The sequence below is a fragment of the Fundulus heteroclitus genome, unplaced genomic scaffold, assembly GCF_011125445.2.
Source record: "Fundulus heteroclitus isolate FHET01 unplaced genomic scaffold, MU-UCD_Fhet_4.1 scaffold_130, whole genome shotgun sequence".
Taxonomy (NCBI): Eukaryota; Metazoa; Chordata; class Actinopteri; order Cyprinodontiformes; family Fundulidae; genus Fundulus; species Fundulus heteroclitus.
The window spans coordinates 222,213-244,504 of NW_023396542.1; the positions used below are offsets into that span (position 1 = coordinate 222,213).

At 39.8% G+C, this 22,292-nt stretch overlaps 1 protein-coding gene across 1 annotated transcript; it reads left to right on the forward strand.

Annotated features, from left to right (window-relative positions):
- Positions 1-295: 295 nt before the first annotated feature.
- LOC110367864 lies at positions 296-21,598 on the forward strand. Its single transcript, XM_036129027.1, has 7 exons — positions 296-331; positions 6,390-6,567; positions 11,136-11,277; positions 11,655-11,792; positions 15,436-15,494; positions 15,605-15,704; positions 21,529-21,598. Exons 2-7 carry the CDS (start codon positions 6,450-6,452, stop codon positions 21,596-21,598), a joined length of 627 nt encoding a protein of 208 aa, XP_035984920.1. The 5' UTR covers positions 296-331; positions 6,390-6,449.
- Positions 21,599-22,292: the final 694 nt, after the last annotated feature.

A 22,292-nucleotide genomic window follows, 5' to 3' on the forward strand; every position in this document is an offset into this window, starting at 1 on the left:
ACTTTTCTGCAGGACTTATGGCATTGGTTTAGTACAACATTAAATAACTTTGAATCAATCTAAATATGTTATAACTGTAGGTTTGATCAGCGGCAAACCAAAAGAGCAATACTTCTTTGATATGATGACAACAAATAAATATGGTCATTTTCTACAATAATTGATTTCCATATATTTTTGCTTCCTCAGAGTTCCTTCAAACTGTTATAGAAATATTAAGCTGTTGGCCTTCGACCCTGATGGAGACGAGGTTAAATGCAGATATGCTAATTTATCGTTGGGTGAATGTGCCTCACCCTGCACACCTCCACCTGTTCTCAGCCTGTCCTCTGTAAGTAATAAATACTAACCACATATTAGACAAACAAATAGTTTATATGATTTAGAAATAAGTTAAAAACTACATACAGTGATTTTGTAGAGGCACAATCAAATAATCTGCATTGTCATTTGAAATAACTTAAGTAAATAAGTCTATTTTGATTGGATTGTAAAATACAAGTTTTAAATATATAAGAAATGTCTTTAAGAAATGTTATTGTTCAGAGTTTATTTTATTTCGAAGTGACAGGCGTGTTGTGTTACAATTTGGGAAAGATACCCTCGTGTTGGTGCCAGAGTATGAGGGCATTTTTAGAAAGCTTGGCGATTTCAGGAACCACCTTTAGTTCAGTCTTGAGATGTGGTAAGTGTTGGGGGGAGGATTGTGTTTCCAATTCCTCATTTTACAGCTCAGTCCTCTGAAGAAATTACGTCGACAGTCTCGTCATGATTCAGGTGCCCAAGTACTCCGCTCACACCAATCAATAGACTCTAATGACCCAGGACAGCGGTGGATGGCTCATTGATTTACATCTGACCAGTGACGGACTGGGATTAAAAAACAGCCCTGGCATTTTCACCAACCAGCACGTGCCCGCTACATACAGCTATAACTTCACATGCACGGGGCAGTGGTGCCCTAGTGGTTAGAGCAGCGCGCTTGTGCTCTGAGAAGGTTGCAAGTACCCGGTTCGATCCCCACAGCCTGCACTCTGGGTCCCTGAGCAAGATCTTTAACCCCCGATTGCTCCTAAGGCACCGCACATGGCAGCCCACTGCTCCCCAAGGGGATGGTTTAAGATGCAGAAGTGAATTTCTCCATTGTGAGATCAATAAAGTTCAATTACTATTATCATTATTATTATTATTACTCCAGTCCTCCATGAGCTGCTGTCCTGAAACTCTGGATGTGTCCCAAGTCCAATACACTTGATGTAATGAGTAATGCTGGTGAACCTGATATTCAGCCAGACACAGAGTAAAGTTTTTCTGTTAGTTTATTTCAGGGATGAATAATGATAAACCAGACAGGCAGGTAAAACCAGACAGGATGGATTATTAGTGGCAAGTGAGGCAGGAAAGCAGAACCAGACTGACCACAGGTTGCAGGCAGTGACAAGACAACCCAAATGATGAAGGCAGGGGTTGACCAGAACAGGCGATGTGTACCAAGGATCCACCAGAATGGGCAGAACAGTGTGAGCTGAACACAACAGGGCAGAAGAATCCAACTGGCTGAGCGCATAGGAACTGGTAGGACAGTGGGAGTATGCAAGAAGCAAGACGAGACCTTCTGGCAGGGAGGGAGTGGATGAAAGAGGCAGGTATATGTAGGCATGTAAACAGGTGTGCCGAGTTGACAGTATTTAGTGGCAGCAGGTGGAGCTGATCTGAGCTGATTGACTGGAGACTGAGGAGTGGATTGAGCTGATTGGATGGAGACAGATGGCTCTTGGCTGAAGGCATTAAAACTAATTAGTCCAGAAAAGTCCAAAACAAATAAACAAAAACCTAAATCATGACACTTGAATCAAAAGACTGAATTATCTCCTCATGTAGCAAAATTCACAATGATTCTTGCATCCAGATTTACAGTGGAGATGAAGATTGAGGCAGAGTATGGTGAAAACAGCAGGTTTTTATTAATCCACAACTTGATGAACAATTACTGGCATATTAAGCCTCCTAATAGCAATCGAAATCATTATTTTCTAATTACAAATGACAATTATGCCTTAAATAAAGCACCTAAATACATCACAGACTTGTTATCAGTGTATCAACCCTCCAGACCACTAAGGTCTTCTGGCTGCAGTCTGCTCTGCAGAACCAGAACCAGAACTAAACATGGAGAAGCAGCATTTAGTTGCTATGCTCCAATTATTTGGAGCAAACTTATCTGGAGAAAACTGTAAAAAGTGCAGAAAGCCTGAGTTCCTTTAAATCAAGATTAAAAACACATTTGTTTAGGATTGACTTTGACTGTTCTAGTTAAACAATTCTCACCAGTTCAACTTTCTTTTTTTTTCTTTTTTTCTATATCTTATTCTGTTTTATTTTCCTGTATTTTAATCATGTAAAGCATGTTGCATTGTCTCTGTACTGAATTGTGCTATATAAATAAATTTTCCTTGCCTTGCCTTAAATAGTATAATCTTTGGAGGACTAAACTATTGTTATTTCACATGTGAGTTTACCAAATTCCATCATCAATCTATAAACCCATAACATCCAATATTTTAACATCCAAAATTAATACATATATCCATTTTGTCATTTACAATTAACACTTAAATGTGGCATATTTTAACCTTACACCTCAACAACTCCAAAATAACAACTATAAACCAAACAAACATGCGCATGTAAAGAAAGTCCCCCTACACTCTCTTATCCTGTAGCCTCTCTTGGAATCTTTAAATAGTGTCCAGACCTTTGGTGAAACATTTGTCCAAACACCCTGGATAGGGTCCAGGTGAGTAATCAAATCTTAAGAAGCAACTTCTTTACACTAAGGGACCATCCAAATATCCTTATTGAGTAAGGATTATTTAGCCAAAGTGAAAGTGTGTCAACGGTCGCCATGATAAGTGCTTTCCGAATAGTGCAGTTAGTAATGAAGCAGGTAGGAAATAGAGCCTGTATGCTTCCTCCTGCACTTATTTTAGCACAGGAACTTTGTGATGTCCCTTACTGGCAAAAAGCAGCAATAAGGAATCCCACAATCCTTTGCATGAGATGACATATAAGCACAGCCCACCTCACCGATCAATCTCTATTTACACAGCAACTTCCAAAAGAAGGTAAAAAAACAAAGCAACTGGACTTGTTTTCCGTAGTTGAAGACGTTTCGCTTCCTCTCCAGGAAGCTTTCTCAATTCAAAAAGTCTGGAGTAATGTGGAGTAACAAGCTTTATACCATTGGCAAACAAAGGCCTTGTAATGGCTTAGATAACATGCAAATTCAACAGAAACAGGACCACCCCTTAGTAATGGGCGGTCGTTAAAGCCATTAAGCCAGCAGATTAGACCAAAACTGGTCCACTCCTCTGTAACGAGGAGTCGTTAGGGTTGTTATTGGCTTGGTTTAAAGGAACAATGTTTTGATCACCCGAATGAGGGTGAGAATTAAGGTGATGATTGGCTGGAAATAATCCTATAGCTGTGTTGTAAGTTTTTGAGAGTTGGAACCTAAGGCCTCCTCCTCTGTTTAAGGTTGTTTTTCTCTCTCTAGATGGCTTCCTTCACACCCCTTTCAAACCATCTGTCTTCTTTGTCCAAAATGTGAAACATTTGGTCCTCAAAAGAGTGTCCTTTGTCCTTAAGGTGTAGGTGGACAGCAGAGTCTTGTCCTGAGGAGGTAACTCTCCTGTGTTGAGCCATGCATCTGTGGAGAGGTTGTTTGGTTTCTCCGATATAAAGATCAGAACATTCCTCACTGCACTGAACTGCATACACCACTCCGCTCATCTTAGGTTTGGGGGTTTTGTCCTTGGGATGCACCAGCCTCTGTCTGAGGGTCCTGTTTGGTTTGAAATGTACTGGGATTTTGTGTTTGGAGAAAATCCTGTTGAGTTTTTCAGAGACATCAGCAACATATGGGATGACGATGTTTTTGTGTTTATTCTTCTCACCATTATGTTCTGCAGCGGGTCTTTTTAGGATTTTCTTGCTGATTTGACAAAAGCCCAGTTAGGGTACCCACAGGTTTGGAGGGCATCTTTGATGTGTTTCTGTTCCTTGTGCTTCCCTTCCGTTCTAGTAGGGACATGCTCGGCCCGGTGTTGTAAGGTTCTGTTGACAGAAAGTTTGTGCTCCAGTGGGTGGTGTGAGTCAAAAACAAGATATTGGTCTGTGTGAATGGGTTTCCTATACACTTCAATATTGAGGTTTCCATCTCCTTCCATGTTCACCAAACAGTCGAGAAAAGGTAGCTTGTTGTCATTGGCATCCTCTCGAGTAAACTTGATGTTGTTGTCCACCGAGTTGATGTGTCTTGTGAAAGCTTCCACCTCTTTTAACTGGATTTTTGAATTGAGAAAGCTTCCTGGAGAGGAAGTGAAACGTCTTCAACTACGGAAAACAAGTCCAGTTGCTTTGTTTTTTTTTTATGTTTTTTTTAAATGACTATGACCTGGATGACTGAGAATCTTCACCAGCATATTACACAGCAACAGTAAAGATGTAAAAACCATGTAATACCTCTCCTCACCATTAGTTTGTGCTATGTTGTTTAAAACTCAGCAGGAGCATGCATACTGCCTAAAAGCCATCACAACTAAAAAAGGTTTGAGATATCAGAGAACAAAGTTTTTATATGAACAGAAGACGACATTCAACTGTTTCAGTCTGTGGCAACAAGGTTAAGGAATAGTCTACATCTGCAGCTATGTTTAGTTGACTCTGTGGACTCTTAAGAAGCAGTTAAAAATGTTCTTTTTTTAAACAGGCCTTTTGTTGAACCTTTTATTGTGATTTTATCTTATTTGTATCATTCTATTTGAAGTGTTTTGTTTTTCTGTTCAGTGCTTTGTGATTGCTTTGTCTTTAAAAATGTCCTGACTACATATATTTTACTTATTTAAGGTGAGATTTGAATTACAGCTATTCCTAGCTATGAATATATTCAGAAGAGTCAGCAGCCAAAACAGTGCTCCACCATTTTCATTTTCTTCTTCTTGTTTTTTTTTTTATTGTAGGCACCTTTTATGCTGCATTATTTTCTATCGTTTTCTGTTATATGGCACATGAGCCAGTAAGAAAAATAACATTTTTCTTGTTTACATGAAAACAGATACTGGGACATTTTCAAATCATCACCTTTACCCAACTCTACTGTTTGTGTTGTTTGCAGAGAGTACATTTGCCATTGTCCTGTGAATTAACAGTACAGACATAAACAGTTTGCACTAGAAAACAGAGTTTAAAGAAGTTCTTATTTGCACCAATCAACAACTCTTGCCTCATCACAGGTGACAACATCTCTTGATGTGGAGCAGCTATGCAGGAATAAATAGATAGAATAAATAGAATAAAAGGGCCTAGAATAAAAGGCATAAAAGTGTATGATAATGATTAAAATACTCAATAAGTATAAAATGAATTTTGGTTTGCATGGAACTAAAACTTCCATGCAAAGATTTACAAAGCTACATTTAAGGAGCAGTGCTTTAGTGTTAGTAAAAATGCTTTTAGTAAAGTACCAAGGTTCTCACAAAGTGCTCTACAAGTTACCACGGTAAAAATATAACCGGTAACCAAAACCATTTTGTTACAACATCCCACCAAATCCGAGGATGCATTTAATTTTCCAACAAGCTTCCAGTGATATGACACTGTTCTACAGCTGAGGGAATCATTGCTGATATTAATGTTTCAGAACCTCTCTTAAAAAATCCACACTATTCCTTAACTATGTCAGTGTCTCCAGCGTTTTGAGCATCATTGAATGCTATTTTTGCCATGCACAGACTCAGACACTTTCCACCTTCCATTCAGCTCCAGTCTCCGGTTCAGTAATCATCTACACCTGTCAGCAACTAATCAGCCAGCATTCAGCACACCTGTCAGCCTCACTATTTAAGCTCCCTGCAGTCTGTCATTCCTCATCGGTTCATTCTGTTTCCCTGCTTACCTCTGTTTCTGCTGCTCACCTCATCCAGTCTCGTCCAGTCCGTAGTTCCTCCATTATCCGCCAGCCTGCTGTAGTTCTGGTTCCAAGTCTCCATTCTGCTGTGCTTCTGGTTCTGCTGCCTCCATTCTCTGGTTCGAACCTGCTTGCCAGTTCCCGCCTTCACCATCCTACTGCTTCAGCTCAGTACAGACTCTTGGTTCTTTCCTCCACTATCCACAAATTTCATTGAACTGTTAAAACTTAACTCTGTTGTGGTTGTGTTCGGGTTCAATAACTAAACATGAAAATTTTGTTCAGTTTTTTTTTTTTTAGATAAAAACTCTGGTAATGTTTAGAACAATGGGATTCATTTTAATGCATTTAATATTTTAATAATGCACTAATTATTCTGTTTATTTTAAGATTATGGTATTCTTTTTTTGTGTTCTTGCAGAATTGTACCCTCTCATTTAATGCTACTTCAAGCAGTAATGAAGGCTCGTATGCAGTCCAGATGGTGATGGAGGACTTTCCCAGACAGGCAATCACACTGACTCAAACTAGTGGATCACACATTGTGAAAACTACAAGCGATAGAATCAGCATGATACCCATCCAGTTTGCTTTTCAAGGTACAAATGTATCACATGGTTACCATGTTTACAGACTGAAAAAGCTGATAATAGAGTGATATATGTCATGTTCTTAGTTCTGTTATCGTTGTAATGATTATGTCTTACAGTGAATAAAAACCCAAATATGGGTTTCCAGGAAAATTTGAATGTTGCAAAAGACCAATACAGATACTATGTATTACTTAGAAGTTGGCACACAATCGTGCATCATTCCAATTTCATCTGTATATCTGATATTGGGTTGAGGGGGCAACAGCTATAGCATGGAAACCCAGACATCCCTTTGCGCAGCTCATTCCGGGGGATCCAATAGACTCCAAGTGAGAAAAGCCCGTAAAAAACCCCAAATAGTGGTGCCCAGGGGCCATCTTTGTTAGATGTTCAAACAGCCCCAACTGACTTCTAAAGCTGTGGCTCTACTTTGAGTTACCACACTCCTCACTCTAATGCTGTGCCTGGCCACTGGAAACTTACTTTGGTCACTTGTACCAAAAAAAATGTGTCTTGTTTTAGTCATGATCCATATCTGGTGAATATAAATTTGTTTTGCCCGATCTGCAACGTTGATGGGGCAGGGAAGGTGCGCTCGGCTCAGCTCTTCTACTACAGTGGCAGGACCGCGTAACTACCTCTTACTGTAACTTTTGCCTAAGACAGGTCATCCAAAATGGGGACTAACCCCGGAAATCTGAGACGTGCTCAGTCCTCTGAAGAAAGGAATGGGACTCTGGTCACCCTTGCTTCCTTGCTGTGAGATGCTATTGTCTGAATCGAAACAGTCGCTTCTCTGATATGTCACACGGGTCAAAATCCCACCCAGCAATCCTTATTGGTTTATCCATTTTATGCGGTATTGAAATCCCTCAGTGGTTCCAGAGGGATGTGTAGAGCCATGTGGACCTCTGAGGAATGAAATCCATCTGGCAGGAGACAGGTTAGGAACTTAATAAGCCAGTGAAAAATGCATACATTAGTCCCTTTTCCATTGCCACTCAAAAGCCTGGGGCTTTTGAAATCCAAGGTGGCATTTTCATACACATTTCCGCAACTAATTTCACTTTCCTGAAGTGGCCCCGAACTTTGCTCTGCTTTCTCGAGACTTGTTGAGGGGGCGGGGTTGCGTAAAGCAAGATAAACTGTCCGCCACAAGGTTGGAGTAAGGAGCAGTAAGGAGTTGAGCTGTTTACAAACCTATCAATTTTGTAACCTTAATTTAACTCAAAAAGTAGTTTTAGGATGTTTTTAGTGGTAGGATCGTTGTAAATGGGGTTTAGAAGGTATAGCGCCATCAGCAGAAGCTGTCCATCCTATTTTAGATGGCAGGAGGACTCAGATACAGCTTCTCAGTCTGTTTGACATATGATGCCGTTTTGCTGCCCCTCCCTGGACCAGAGTAGTACTGCAGTTTTCATCACAACTTCTCCAGATGTCATAACCCCTTTTACATAAATGGCCCTTACCGAATGAAAACAAGAAACCCCAAAATCCAAAGGCTCTGGTTTACTTCAGGAAACCAAAGCATGTGGCTTTAAATCCTGGAGCTATTAATGGAAAAAGGGCTATGGTTTCTTCCATTGTATCATAGGCCTAGTGGGCTGCAAGGCTTCACAATACTTTTTCTTTTCTTACCGTTGTTCTGGCAGAACCAGCGAAAGAGTGCTCACTAGAGTCATAGAATCTGATTGTCACAAAAATTTGTGTAACTCCAGACTTTATTGACAATACCTTTGCTTCTTTATCAGCCATTTCTCTAAACCCCTCAAATCATGCTATGGTCTATTAAATGCCTTTCTGTCAAACTTAAAACAACAGCAAGGCAAGTTTATATATAAAGCACTTTATAGTAATAAGATGATTTAAAGTGCTGTACATAAACAAAACAAACAAACAGAGGAAAGAAAAGCATTATGGAAACAGAGGTAAACATTACAAAAGCAAGCATATTGCATTGAAATAGTAGAGGCAGGTCAGATACAGAATAAGACTAGCTGACAACAACAAACTTCAACATTAAAATTAAAGACAACTCTAAACAAATATGCTTTTGACCTTGATTTAAAATAACTCAGGCTTTCCGCACTTTCACAGTTTTCTGGAAGATTGCTCCAGATAAGTGGAGCATAGGAACTAAATGCTGCTTCTCCTTGTTTGGTTCTGGTTCTAGGTATACAGAGTAGGCTGGAGCCAGAAGACCTGAGTGGTCTGGAGGGTTGATACACTGATAACAAGTCTGTAATGTATTTAGGTGCTAAGCCATTCAGGGATTTATAGACTTTGTGAGTAGTTTAAAGTCTATTCTCTGAGATACAGGGAGCCAGTGTAAGGACTTTAGAACTGGGGTGATGTGCTCTACTTTCTTGGTCTTAGTGAGGACGCGGGCAGCAGCGTTCTGGATCAGCTTCAGCTGTCTGACCCACTTTATAGGCAGACCTGTGAAAACACCATTGCAGTAATCAAGTCTACTAAAAATAAACGCATGGATTAGTTTTTCCAGATCCTGCTGAGACATCAGTCCTTTAATCCTAGAAATGTTCCTCAGGTGATAGAAAGCCGACCTTGTAATTGTCTTTAGATGCTTTTGGAGGTTCAGGTCTGAGTCCAGCACTGCTCCCAGATTTTGGGCCTGATTAGTGGTTTTTAGCTGAAGCAGCTGAAGCTGTGTGCTAACTTTTGATCTCTCCTCTATTGGTCCAAATGTTATTACTTATGTTTTGATTTTATTCAATTGGAGAAGATTTTGGCACACCCATGCATTGATTTCTTCTAAGCATTTATTCAGTGCTTCAAGGGGTTCTTAGTCACCTGGTGACATGGTGATGTAGAGCTGTGTGTCGTCTGCTTAGTTATCAGAATCAAGTTTATTGCCAAGTAGGTTTGCACTTACAAGGAATTTGACTTGGTGTTGATGGTGCAGACAAAAAATACAATAAAATACAATGGCTATATATACAGAAGCTACTGTATATACACACAGTAAACTGTGCGTTAATGTAATGCAGAAGCTTGTAAGTCCTGAACGGGGGAGAGAGACAGTGTCCAGTTTCACGGGCGGCTCTTGACCTTTTTCATAAGGCTGGTAGCAGATGGGGAAAAAACTGTTCTTGTGGCGTAAGGTTGTGGTCCTGATAATGTTGTTTTCTATGATCTTAGCTAAAGGTAGCATGTAGATGGGATAGGAGGGGACCCCACATGTGATTTTTGTTGTCTCTGATGTAGTTACCTACTGACACAAAAATGTTGGTGTCCCTTTGGACAAGTTTGATCTGGACTTAATAGGCCTGTAAACATTTAAGAACATATTTTGTACTGGTCTCTTTACCTGAGAAACCTATTTTTATATTATAGTGAATCTCTAAACAAAGTTGCAACTCCATCTTTTACTTTTTTGCTTGCTGTCAAAGAAAATTGTAGTTTGGAGGTGTCGACTCTATTAGAATAGGCAGCTCATTAAAATCATGTAACCATGTTTCTGTTACAAACATGTCATCAAGATTATGATCAGTAATGATGTCATTGATTAGAAATTATTTTAATCAGATAATATTTAATAAAGACAGTTTATATACCTTGTTGGTGGATATTGTCTCTCAGGCTGGTTGTATCTTCTCAGTGATAATTTATGGCTTCTAAGTATGACTGCAGTCTTCATAAGCACAATGAAACAGTAACAATGGCCACATGGATAATATAAAGTTAATAATGATATAAGCTATCATAATGTTTAAATAATAGTGCTACTTGACTAAATGCCATAATTGTGCATCAGTGGTATTTTATCGTTGACTGATTAGAAAATAACAAAATACACAGATATGAAAACAGAATCACTGACAAAACACACTGTTGTCTAATTGGTGTGACTAATGACTGAACAGTTAAGGCACCAGGATTTACTAAGCTTGGATGTTATCCTGGTCTAATGAAAGCTAGCTGCACAGAATAAAGTACCATGGAACTAATGTGCTTCTGCTTTTGTAAAAGCTAGTCCAGTCTTAATTCAACCAGGATATTCAGAAAATCCCAACTAAACCTGTTATCTTGGTTTTGTGAAATAGCCCTCAACTGGAATATCACACTGATTTAAAAGTATGTGACAACGCTCTGAACTGTATTCAGCCTGGCGGCTGTGTCCGCCCATACCAGTATCCGGGCCCTGGAAAAATACGAAAAATATATCCTCACTCAGCTGCAAGTACAAATGGATACACACACACAGATACATACTCGCACACAAATACAGTATGAAGACAGGCTGTGTAAATGTCTGCTTGAATACAAACGCAGGAATTTTAAATTGTTTGCAAAAACCTGTACAAGATGGAAACATTGCTATGTACTGGTATATTATACTGTACACAGTAGTCTACATGCTTGAAGCAATGTGTAAAAACAAAATGTTTAAAATTTCCACAAAGGATTGATCCCAAAAAGTTAATGGATTAATCCTCTGAAGTTATTGCAGGATAATTTGTGTCAAAGACATGCATATTGAGTTATAGATAAACAGGTATGCATTAATGTTCTTAATTTAGGGTGGCTGAGGTTTCTTTCTTGATCTGTTCCAGTGGATCCAGCTGCACCAACCTGCTATGAAGGTGTTTTTCTGCCGAGATTTCTGACTCCAACTCCAGAACAAGGAGCTCAGTTCTACAGTCCCATCAATCAGGCTTTGAAGATCAACATCAGAGCAGGTGCAACTCAATCTATGTAAGTAAATGCAACACGCATGGAAAATATTTTGAAAACAAAACAGGAGCCGTTACAAAGGGCAGCTAAAACTGGTAGTTTTTGTGGATATTTACCTTAAGCTGGAATTAGACTGTTTCTGTTTTGTCTGTTTGATCAAGGAAAGGCAATTTTATTAGTATGGCACATTTCAGCAACAAAACAATTCAAAGTGCTCTACATCAGGAAAGTAAAAATAAAAAACTACATTACATTGGCATAATAAAGTACTCAAAAGCTGTACTACAGTACGTTTCAAAACATCAATAATAAAATGTTGAAGAGGACAGATGATTTGTTCATAGGGGGTAAAAAATTGGAATCACAAAACAATTTTTCATATTTCCTGATTGATGAAGGATCACTGAGCTCCTGTACAGCGGGCCGTACAATGTAGTCAAGAGCTCTTCTGGATCAGGGAACTTTTCTCTGACCTGGACACCATCTGCAGGAGAAGATGGACAGAGTCACCCCATCTGCTTTCTCGTCCAGGCAAGGTCAGTATTTGGTTCTTATTACAATCAAAATAATTGTGCAAAGCATATAGAAAAAAGTTAAACTGACTAAAATAAATAAACAACCGCAGCGTCAGTATAGTTTTTTTGTCCAACCTGGCAACAATGAATAAAAAGTCTGAAAGTAAATATATGTTTGGTTTCATTGCAGGACAATCTGTCAGTTAAAAGTTTTACAAGGTTGGAGCAGAAAGAGAGGGATAATTGACCATTCCTGCTCAGGGGTTTCTTAAGTGGGGCTTTTGGGACAAACTTTCCCAAAATTACCTATTCATGATAAAATAGATCAAATATAACAATCTTTCCCTTAACTGTTTTTGTCATAGTGCCTCATGGTTTCTGTAGTTTTTCCTTTAAGGGCTGTGAGATTGCATATTGAGTCTGTGCACCTAAGGGCCACTACCTTTGTTCTGGAGGACACAGCGTAACAGCGCCCCTTGGAGTCGCAGAGTCTGATAGGCCGTGGAAAATGGTTGATCTGCAATACCTTAGCTTCTTTATCAGCTGTTTTTCTAATCCCCTCAACACATGCAATAGTCTATTAAAAGCCTTTCTGCCAAATGTAATACAACAGCAGTCTTCAAGAATGCAATTGTTGGAGTTCAGCCAGGATGAATATAAAATCACCACTGTATCTGATAGCCATAGTATGAGACGGTAGGAGACCCTGCCCCCTAAAGAACAGCCCATCACAGCAGGATATCTTCTGAGACTCTATTGTAATGATCAGAGACTGAGGACCCAGAATTCAAACCAGTCAAACAGTGAACAATTAGACAGTTTATTAAATAGTAAACTGCAGCAGGTGTAGGGGTAATCGTCAGCGTCTATGTCAAGAACCTCTGGAAGCAGAGACAGCAGGTTAGTGACCACACCAACTTTTCGGGACGGATAGGTTACAGAGGTAATGGTCACTAACCTTCTCACGGTCCGGGTACTGGTGAGAACAGTTAGTGCTGGCTCCGGCTGGTTGGTCTGCACTCTAACGATCCCCGAGCTGATCAGGGAAGCCCTAAATTGAGCTCTTGCTGGTACTCGTTGGTCAAGGGACAGAGGGTCAGATCCGTGATGACGATGACAAGTAGGAGGTACAGGGGGAATTTCCAGAATCCTTAGTCTGAGGTGAGGTCCAGTGTCAGAGCTGGGTGATCCGAGGTCCAGAGAGAATCCAGTGGGAAATTCAAGGCAGAGTCAGGGCACAGTTCCAGCTCTGGTAACAGGCAGGCAATCCGATCAGACAGGGGTCAGGCAGGCTCAGAGAGTAGGAAGCAAAACAGGTCAGGAAAAAGGCAGGCAGGAACAGAACACTGGAATAAGTCTCACAAATGGCTCTAAATAATCTGGCACTAGTGCCTGGTCTGAGAGCAGGGTATATAGTGACTGGAGCAGGTGGACAAGATGAGTGATGATGAGAACAGGGCGGAGCTGAACAGGTGTATCAGGTGACGAATCAGATCAGCACTAGTGCAGAGATCATGACATCTATAAAACCTTTGATTCGGTTGAGATTGCTCTCTTTTGTTCGAAGCAGTTCCAGACAGGCACTATTTTCTGTGGGCCACTCAAGCTAAGAAGGTATGCACAGGAGGGACGAAGTGACTGTGGAATCACGTGGCGTTTGGACATCCACCAACACATGTGCAGGCTGGAACCAAACTAAATGCATTCAAAACCTAACCAGACAGTCATCAGAAAGGCCGTGGAAAGTGCCCATGGAGTGGGCATAAAGGAGAGTGAGAGCAGCCGCGTTCTTTCCGCTGGCCTGAACAGCTAGCTGCTCCTGCAGCAATTCATTGCAACGAGATGCACCAAATTCGCAAAGGCAGAGGTTTGGCAGAGATGAACAGGGAAAGTTAGAAGCAACATAAAACTATTTACTTCTAATATGTTTTCACTGTGTTTAAAGGTTTAACTGAGGCTAAAGCCTTGAGGTAACAGACTAAGTGCTGTGGGAAATAATGATAACAGATCTCTTATCTACTTATCAAATAAAAGGAAACAGCAGTTCGATCAAGTTCAAGCACTTAATGTAGAAAAAGAGCAGAGATAAAGTAATCACACCCTCAGCTTGGCTTTAGCCTGCATCCCTTCTCTCCCAGCTCTGTTCTTCTCTGATCTCCCCCCGCACAATCTTGCACCACCCTAAATCAGCCTCCAGCGCATAATCCACACGTTGATTCTCACAGACACCGAATAAGCAAGCATTGACTTTGAAGGACAAAAGACATGGAAGCCCTGTAGCAGGGTACCTTATCCACACTGCCATGACCATTTCCTTCCTGCTTAAAGGAGCTGGGTCAGAGGTGATAGGCCTTAACTAAAGAATTGTATTAACACTAAGCTACCTGATCTTTCATATAATCTATGCTGATGTGTTTGATTTGATGGCAATAGAAGTAGTTTTTGAACACACACTGCAAAGGAAGACACATTGTTTTTCCTCCCAGATGTCTGCAAATGAAGTTTTGTAACAGCAGATCAGTTACAGAAAAGTATTTTCAAATTATGATTTTATTTAGGAGAGATGCATTTCATTTGTTCAAATGTTACAATGAAAAATAACGTTGACTCCTATTAATTGTCAAGCAAAGAAACTTTGCAAACTGCACTGAGCCTGTTAGAAATGGGCTACATATAGCATAATGTTGGCTGAAAAAGTTCTAGCTTTAAAAAACGTATACCCTCTTTTAATAACGAAAAGGAGCAAGACCCCTTTAATTTTTAGATTCACAAAGATTCACAGATCCATTTTGACCTCTTTGTTTATTCCATTAAAATTGTGCAGGTTTAGTTTATTGTTAAGGTCCTTGGTTTGAACCCCATGTTTGACCTGGGGTCTTTCTGATAGCATATACATGTTCTCAGTGTGTGAGTTCTCCTCAGGTATTACAAATTCCTCCCAAAGGTCCAAAAATATAACTGTTAGGTTACTCTAAATTGTTCTTATTGTTCTGTATTGTTCTGTTCTTGTGTGAGTATGTGGGTGCATGGTTGTTTGTCCTGTATGTCTCTGTGTTGCCCTGTGATAGACTGTCGAGATGTCCAGGGTGTAGCCAACTTTGCACCCGTTGACTAACAGAAACAGGCACCAGCTGCCCTGCTACACTGCAGGAATAGGCAGGTGTAGAAAATGGATGTTTGGTTTATTGATGAGCAGGTAAATAAAACTGTGGTTAAATGGTCTGCACTTGTATAGCACTTTATTAAGTCGGAGGCCAAACGCTGAATGTGATGAGCTTCATTGTAGCCACAGCGGAAAAGCTGGGCGCTCTGACCACTGACAGCAGGCAAAGCGGGTGAAGTTTCTTGCCCAAGGACAGAACCACTAAGATGGTTACAGGAAAAACTCCTGGCTCCTGAGCCACTGTCACCCCTAAACAAACTAAAAGAAGAAAATGATATAAAAATGCAAAATTACAGTAAACAGTTTTTTCCCCTTTTTTTTTTTTTATTAGGGGAAAAAAATAAATATGTATGTATGTATGTATGTATGTATGTAAAATTTTGTGAACCATGGGTAATTCAGATTTGCTGTTTTTAATTAAATATTTTATGGTAATTGAAGCTAGAGTCTAACAGTAAAACTTCCAACAGTAAATCTTCTATTCCTGAATTATCCACACAGTGTCTCTAGTTCTGTGTACCAGTCTGAGCTTCGATGTGTTATTGTGACGGTTGGAAACAGTAAGTGTAACTCTGTTTTATATTTTTAAATTTCAGTTTTGTGTATCTTCATATTGGTGTATTCACGTGAGCAAAAGTGACTTCAACCACTGTTCCTTTGACAATTACAGATCCTCCCTCAACCACCGTTCCAATTACAGATCCTCCCCCACAAAAATGTAAGAATGACAACATAGAGGTGAAGGGAGCAGTATTGTACACCAATGGCTGGTATGAACTATTCTGATCTGCAGTCATATTGACATCTTGTGATTTCAGCTTATCTTGCTGTCATGAAACTGAACATCCCGACTATGCTGTCACTGAAAGACAATAATAACCGGATTCTGAAAATGGTCAGTAATTTCCTTGAGATTCATGCAAAGGATTAAAATCTGATGTAGTGGATTTTTTCCTTCCTGTACACCATTGATTTCAAGAAATCAATTGTTACTTCAGAAAAAATTAGCACAGCTGTCCATGTGAAGTGTCCACTTTGGATATTTAGCACAGAGATGCCTTTTAAATGTATTGTTACTGGCAGATCAGACACTGATCTGTTGTATGTGGTAGAACTGACTGTTTCTATTCCAATCTTTGTTTTCTTTGACAGATCAAGGACAAACTGATTGGAAAAGGACTCCCACCAGATATAACTTTATGCACACTGAACAACAGTTCATCCGAAGTCAGAGAATGCGTTGCCTCCTAGTGGCCATTCATAAAACTAGAATTTTGCTTTTCGCCTGTCTCTTGAGAGTGTAACTCACCCCAAAATCAACTATATTTCCAGATGAACTATATAATCCCGGCTAAATGGAGTACTTTAATGTTTCTTTGCAACTTCATCACATGTTCATATGAACTTGTTTAGTTCCCATATTTGTCTTAAAACCATCTTAGTGCTGTCCTGTTAGGGTTGAACCGGAACAATTGCAGTTGAATTTTTTATTGGTACAAATAGTACATGCTTTTGTGATCATAGCCCTGAGTTCAGTTGTAATTGTGAGCATTGAGCAGATTGAAATATTGTTTAGCATTTGTTTCTGCTTTGGACATTAGCCCACGTTAGCAATGATGCTAACATCACTTTACCACTCGGTCCATTCTGATCTCCACTGCCTTGGCCACGCTGCGTTCAGGCAATGCTTAGTCAGCGCCTTGAGCCAAAGGCTCAAACTGATAATGCTAAGACCAAAGCCTCTTCAACTTCTGGTGAAAAATCCTCCTCCTCCAAAGTCCAAACTGTCACAAAACCACCAGTGTTGCTCTAGTCCAGGGGTCAGCAACCCAAAATGTTTAAAGAGCCATATTGGACCAAAAAAAACAAAAAACAGATCTGTCTGAAGCTGCAAAAAAATTATAAGAATAAAGGCAACATGGGCTGTGTCTATATTAGCTATGTTAGCCTACTATCAAATGGCTAAGTAGGCTACAAATACATAATGAGCATTCATGTTCCCTGCAGCACATCCTGGAGAGAATAAAGCACCACTTGACTATACTGCTGTATGATGAGGCTTTAAATTTGACGTCCATAACAATATTAACAAATTATATGTCATTGCATTCATGAATAATGAACAAGTTTGTTTTTTATGTAATTTTTATTTTGAGGATTCAAAAAAACAATGGAACATGCACAATAGGCCTCCTACAACTTCAGACCTCCCCATGGAAATAAAGTGTAGTTATCTTTAATGCTCACTAACACAACATTCCACCCACCCCATGCCCCTTATTTTGGCAACAGAGTGCAATAAAACAGCAGCCCTTTAAAAAGGTAACGTATTTAAAATAAAACGATAGAGTTATAGCTTAATTTCTGTGCATTATCCTCTTCTCTTTGGTTTTGTGCAAATTAGGCCGTGGGCCAGAATCTGTAGGATGACTTTCGTATGAACTGTCAGGGGGCAGCTTTTTTGCACTTGGATCAGTTACTACAGATAGCAGTGATCTCAAAAAGCCAATGTTCCCGTCCTGGGGATTTTTCCATGCAAAAAGATGAACATATCAGTTGTTTCAATAACTTACACCATCCCATTATTAATTGCATAAGTTGAATATAGCCAATTAATGATTTAGTTGAGTATGTTTAAACGTAAAAAAACTTAGAACTTAACCATACCTGAATAAACTTCATCATGATTGGCTGCCATGTCCTTTCAATGCTTTTTGTAATCAATGCGCCATCCCCACTTCCCCCTTTTGTGTTGAATTAGTGAAGTGTGAGAAAACAGCTTTAATTCTCTATCAAATAACTCTCATATCAAGCCAACTCACTTTTTTCAGCAGCAAAAGCATTATTTCTTATGGTTAAATATTCTTATGACTTTCCACTCGCGGGAAATGCGAACTTTAAGGCTTATTTCCTGTCGTTGCCATGGTGAAGCACGTTATCTGCGTTCCATTGATCAGGGCTTCTTTCATGCTCGTGCTCGCGTTGAAGTCATGTTTGTTTGGACACTGAGTTTAGTTACCTGGCTGATATCACCTGTTCTGAAACCGAAAACCCGAGTATGACAGAGGGAGGAAGAACTACTTAGAGCAGCAGCTTTCCACTGATTGTAGATCGGCGATTTTTTTCCAAAACGGGGCCCAGAACAAGGATGCCCAACGCAACCTGCCCAACTATGTAGACGTCTGCCCCACCCATCAATCAGCGGTGCGCTCTGATCAGCACCTGCCACTCACAGAGCGCGACTGTGGAACACCATTTCATCAGAGTTGCAAAATGGTACAAAATAACTTGGTTTATTATTATTTTGTTTACAGTTCAGCTTGGATTTTATTTTCTGCGCAGCTTAGATTTGCTCTTAGCTTAGAGGGAAGACTGGTCGCCAGTCCATCGCAGGGCAGAAATAGCCGTCTTTTGCCCAATTTACTGTGATATAGCCAATGATCTTGCTCAGATAATAAAAAATAACAACATCAGCTACCATAACTATGCAGACGACACACAGCTTTACATCACCATGTCAAGAGGTGACTATGAACCCATTAAAGCACTGAGGAAATGCTTAGAAGAAATCAATGCATGGATGTGCCAAAATTTTCTTCAATTGAATAAAAACAAAACTGAAGTAATAATCTTTGGACAAATAGAGGAAAGATCAAAAGTTAGCACACAGCTTCAGCTGCTTCAGCTAAAAAACACTAATCAGGCCTGAACCCTGGGAGTAGTGATGGATTCAGACCTGAACCTCCAAAAGCATCTAAAGACAATTACAAGGTCGGCTTTCTATCACCTGAAGAACATTTCCAGGATTAAAGGACTAATGACTCAGCAGGATCTGGAAAAACTAATCCATGCATTTATTTTTAGTCGAATTGATTTCTGCAACGGTGTTTTGCCTTGCTAAGCCTTGAATGGCTTAGCACCTAAATACATCACAGACTTGTTATCAGTGCATCAACCATCCAGACCACTCAGGTCTTCTGGCTTCAGCCTGCTCTGCATACCTAGAACCAGAACCAAACATGGAAAAGCAGCATTTAGTTCCTATGCTCCACTTATCTGGAACAAACTTCCAGAAAACAGTTAAAGTGCTGAAAGCCTGAGTTCTTTTAAATCAAGATTTAAAACACATTTGTTTAGGATTGCCTTTGACTGTTCTAGTTAAACTGTTTTACTGTTTCTAATGTTCCTCTAATGTTTTTTTCTACATTTTATTCCTACTTGCTTTTATTCTGTTTTATTTTCCTATATTTTAATCATGTAAAGCACTTTGCATTGTCTCTGTACTGAATTGTGCTATATAAATAAAATTGCCTTGCCTTGCCTATCTTTCTCTTTTTCCCTTTGGGATCCATGGCTCATCACACCATATACATAACACACCCGCCTGGCGTGTCGCAGTTTATGACGCAAATCTCCGTTGACAGATATTTTGAAATGTAACATGTATTCTACACATTTTACATCATTGGAAAACATTGAGAATGTTTGTCTCTGGGCTTCCCTGCTACAGAAACCATACTAAAATGGAAAATATATTTTCCCTCTCATCTTTTTCCATTTTCATACATTTTAAAAAAAGCTCCAGGGAGCCACAAGGGCGGTGCCAAAGAGCCGCATTCGGCTCTAGAGCCGCGGGTTGCCCACCCCCGCTCTAGTCACTCTTCATGTTTCAACGTGTCACTTTCCTTTGTCCTGACAACAGCCCTGCTTAACCCCCTAATCAATCCCTACACTTAGCCCTGCCCCTCAGGGTCTCTTGGCATGCCTACTTTGGGGACATTTTTCAAAATTTGTCTGGGGGTGGGGTTAATCTTTTACATTGTTAGTTACTCTTTAAAGGGGACACATGATTCAAAATCCACTTTTTACCCCATAAATACATTTTGTTGTGTACTTGGAGTCTCTAGGAGTGCAGAAAGGTTTAATTAACGTTGTCCAGGAGCTGTGAATGTATTTTTATGTTCTGTTTGGGTCATATTTTCTCTGTTCTCTGATATAATTGTTAAAACCTTATGTCAACTAGTTTTTCTCAGATGGACCTCAGAACTGGGGCATAAGAGGACAAAAATTAAACAGAAATGTGGACCAAAAATTAGGAGGAATTCAGACCAAAGCATTGCTGTTCTGCTTTATATAGACACAACCGAATAACTTAAATGTGAAAACGAAGGCATTAAAAAAACATATGTCACCTTTAATACAGGTGTTTCCAAAGTGTGTTTTTTTAGGGTGATATTTTCACTGAAATAGAATAGAAATTGTAATAAAATGGAAAACCTCAAGTCTTTTAATAAACCCATTGCTATTCTTTCATTCTCATTTCATAGTAAGTAAAAGCACAAACTTCTAGTGATATACTGAGTAACAGGCTCTGTTGTACCCATTCATTTAATTTGAATACAGCATGTGTTTTCACAGAGTGCCTTCAATTGACCTCTACATCCCATTCTTGTATTTTTCCTTTTTCTGTTTTGAGTGAAATATTATTATTTACAGATCCGTTTCCTACAAAGGTCTAACAATTTGTGTTATTAAAATGTTCAATGTTTAGTTTTTGTTAAGGTAAAAGGAAAAAACAATATTTATTTTAAAAATTTTAAATAAAAAATATCTGGCTCCTGTGGCCTTCAACTTGGTGATTTTTGCCCATAGGGCAAAACATTGACACCATTGCCTTAACCTTTTTATGACTTTATCAACTGATGATTGTTTTAGGTAATAAGACTGAATCTTTGGTTTCGGTACTAAAACATATCAAGTAGTGTGCATTACTCTTCAAGTGTTCCAATGATAATATATAATGATAAAATACACTTATTTGTCAAAACGTATCTTAGAGTTCCTCTCTAGTTTTATTCCGTATCCTTTTTTCACCCTTCTTGTCTCCACGTCCATATTTTACTGCAGAGCTGATCTTACTTTGCATAGTCTTTTTTTATTTCTGTAGAGTCTGTTTGTGTTTTGTGCATAAATTTAAAACACGTATGCACATTTTGAGGTTGCCCTGCTCAGTTGCACACTTCCTTGTTTTTATTATGCTATTTTAACATCCGCTAGCTGTGCAATGTTTTTAATATGTTGTAAATTTTTCCAGACAGAAAAGTCTTATTCTTATTTTTCGTTTTTATATTCCTTAACCGTGTGTTTATCCCCATGCTTCCATTTACATTTAACTTTGCTGCTGGTAAACCAGAATTTCCCTACTGTGGGACAATAAAGTTCTTTCTATTCTACAGTTTTGTTTGTATGAAAGTGTCATGGTTTTGAGTCGGTTAACCCACATGCAGAATACACTCGAGAGGCGCAGAGCAGTTTAACATGTTTATTTAAACACAAGGCTTAACAGAGGTAACTGTGATTAACCCACTATAAGCAGCGCCGGAGGGAGACGCGAGACCTGGCTCAGTAATCTGCGGATAAAAGGCGGATAAGAGGCAGAGGTTTTACACAGAGAGCAGGGAAATGCGAGTAATCGGTCCTTATGCTGGTGAAGATTCTCAGTCACCCAGGTCATGGTCATTCCAAAAAGAAGGTAAAAAAACAAAGCAACTGGACTTGTTTTCCGTAGTTGAAGACGTTTCGCTTCCTCTCCAGGAAGCTTTCTCAGACTAAAAAGTCTGGAGTGAGAGAGGACTTCCGGATCCGGTCCAAGATGGAGGCTTGAGGCTCTTCTCCGCTCCAGGCATAAAATATATTTATAACTTCCTCCAGTTAAATACGTCTTTGTTAACTTTGAAACACCTCGGGGATGCCTAGACCACAGCGTGAAAAAGATTTCCCCATTTTTTCCCCGCCGGGTTCTTCCACCAAGAAGAAAACCGTCCCGAAAGAGCCAAGTCAGGCTGAAGCTAATGCTAGCACCTCAGTGCTAACCAACCAAGCAACTATGAAGTTGATTTTATCTGAGGTAAAGTCACTGGCCTCCCGGATGAAAGTCAATCGGCTCTCGACTCGATACCATTGATACCGCACTGGGCGATTTAAAAGCCTCTGTTGGCTCGGTGGAGAGCTCCCTATCGCTGCTCTCCAGTAGAACGGCGGACTTGGAAAAACGCATAGAGGAGGCCGAGGGGAGAATATCCGGGACAGAGGACGGCTTCAATGCTTACGGGACAAGCATAACCGCCATGGAGAAGCTCGTGGAACATCTGCAGCTAAAAGTAGATGACCTGGAGAACCGCGGCCGGCGAAAAATCTAAAAATCATTAACTTACCAGAGAAAGTTGAGGGCGCGACTTCTCTTGTGGACTTTCTCCAAAAAAGCCTACCGACCCTGGTCGGTTTACCAGCTGGTCACCCAGCATCTACAAAACTGCCAAACCCAAAAGCTTCAGCTGTCCTAAAAAACTTATCCACAG

Bases quoted from the DNA above. Each gene is read 5' to 3' on its own strand.
- LOC110367864 (XM_036129027.1), top strand. From the start codon at position 6,450: ATGGTGATGGAGGACTTTCCCAGACAGGCAATCACACTGACTCAAACT. The intron at 11,278-11,654 runs GTAAGTAAATGC...TGATTGATGAAG, and splicing joins GCAGGTGCAACTCAATCTAT to GATCACTGAGCTCCTGTACA. The intron at 15,705-21,528 runs GTATGAACTATT...CTTCCTCTCCAG, and splicing joins GTATTGTACACCAATGGCTG to GAAGCTTTCTCAGACTAAAA.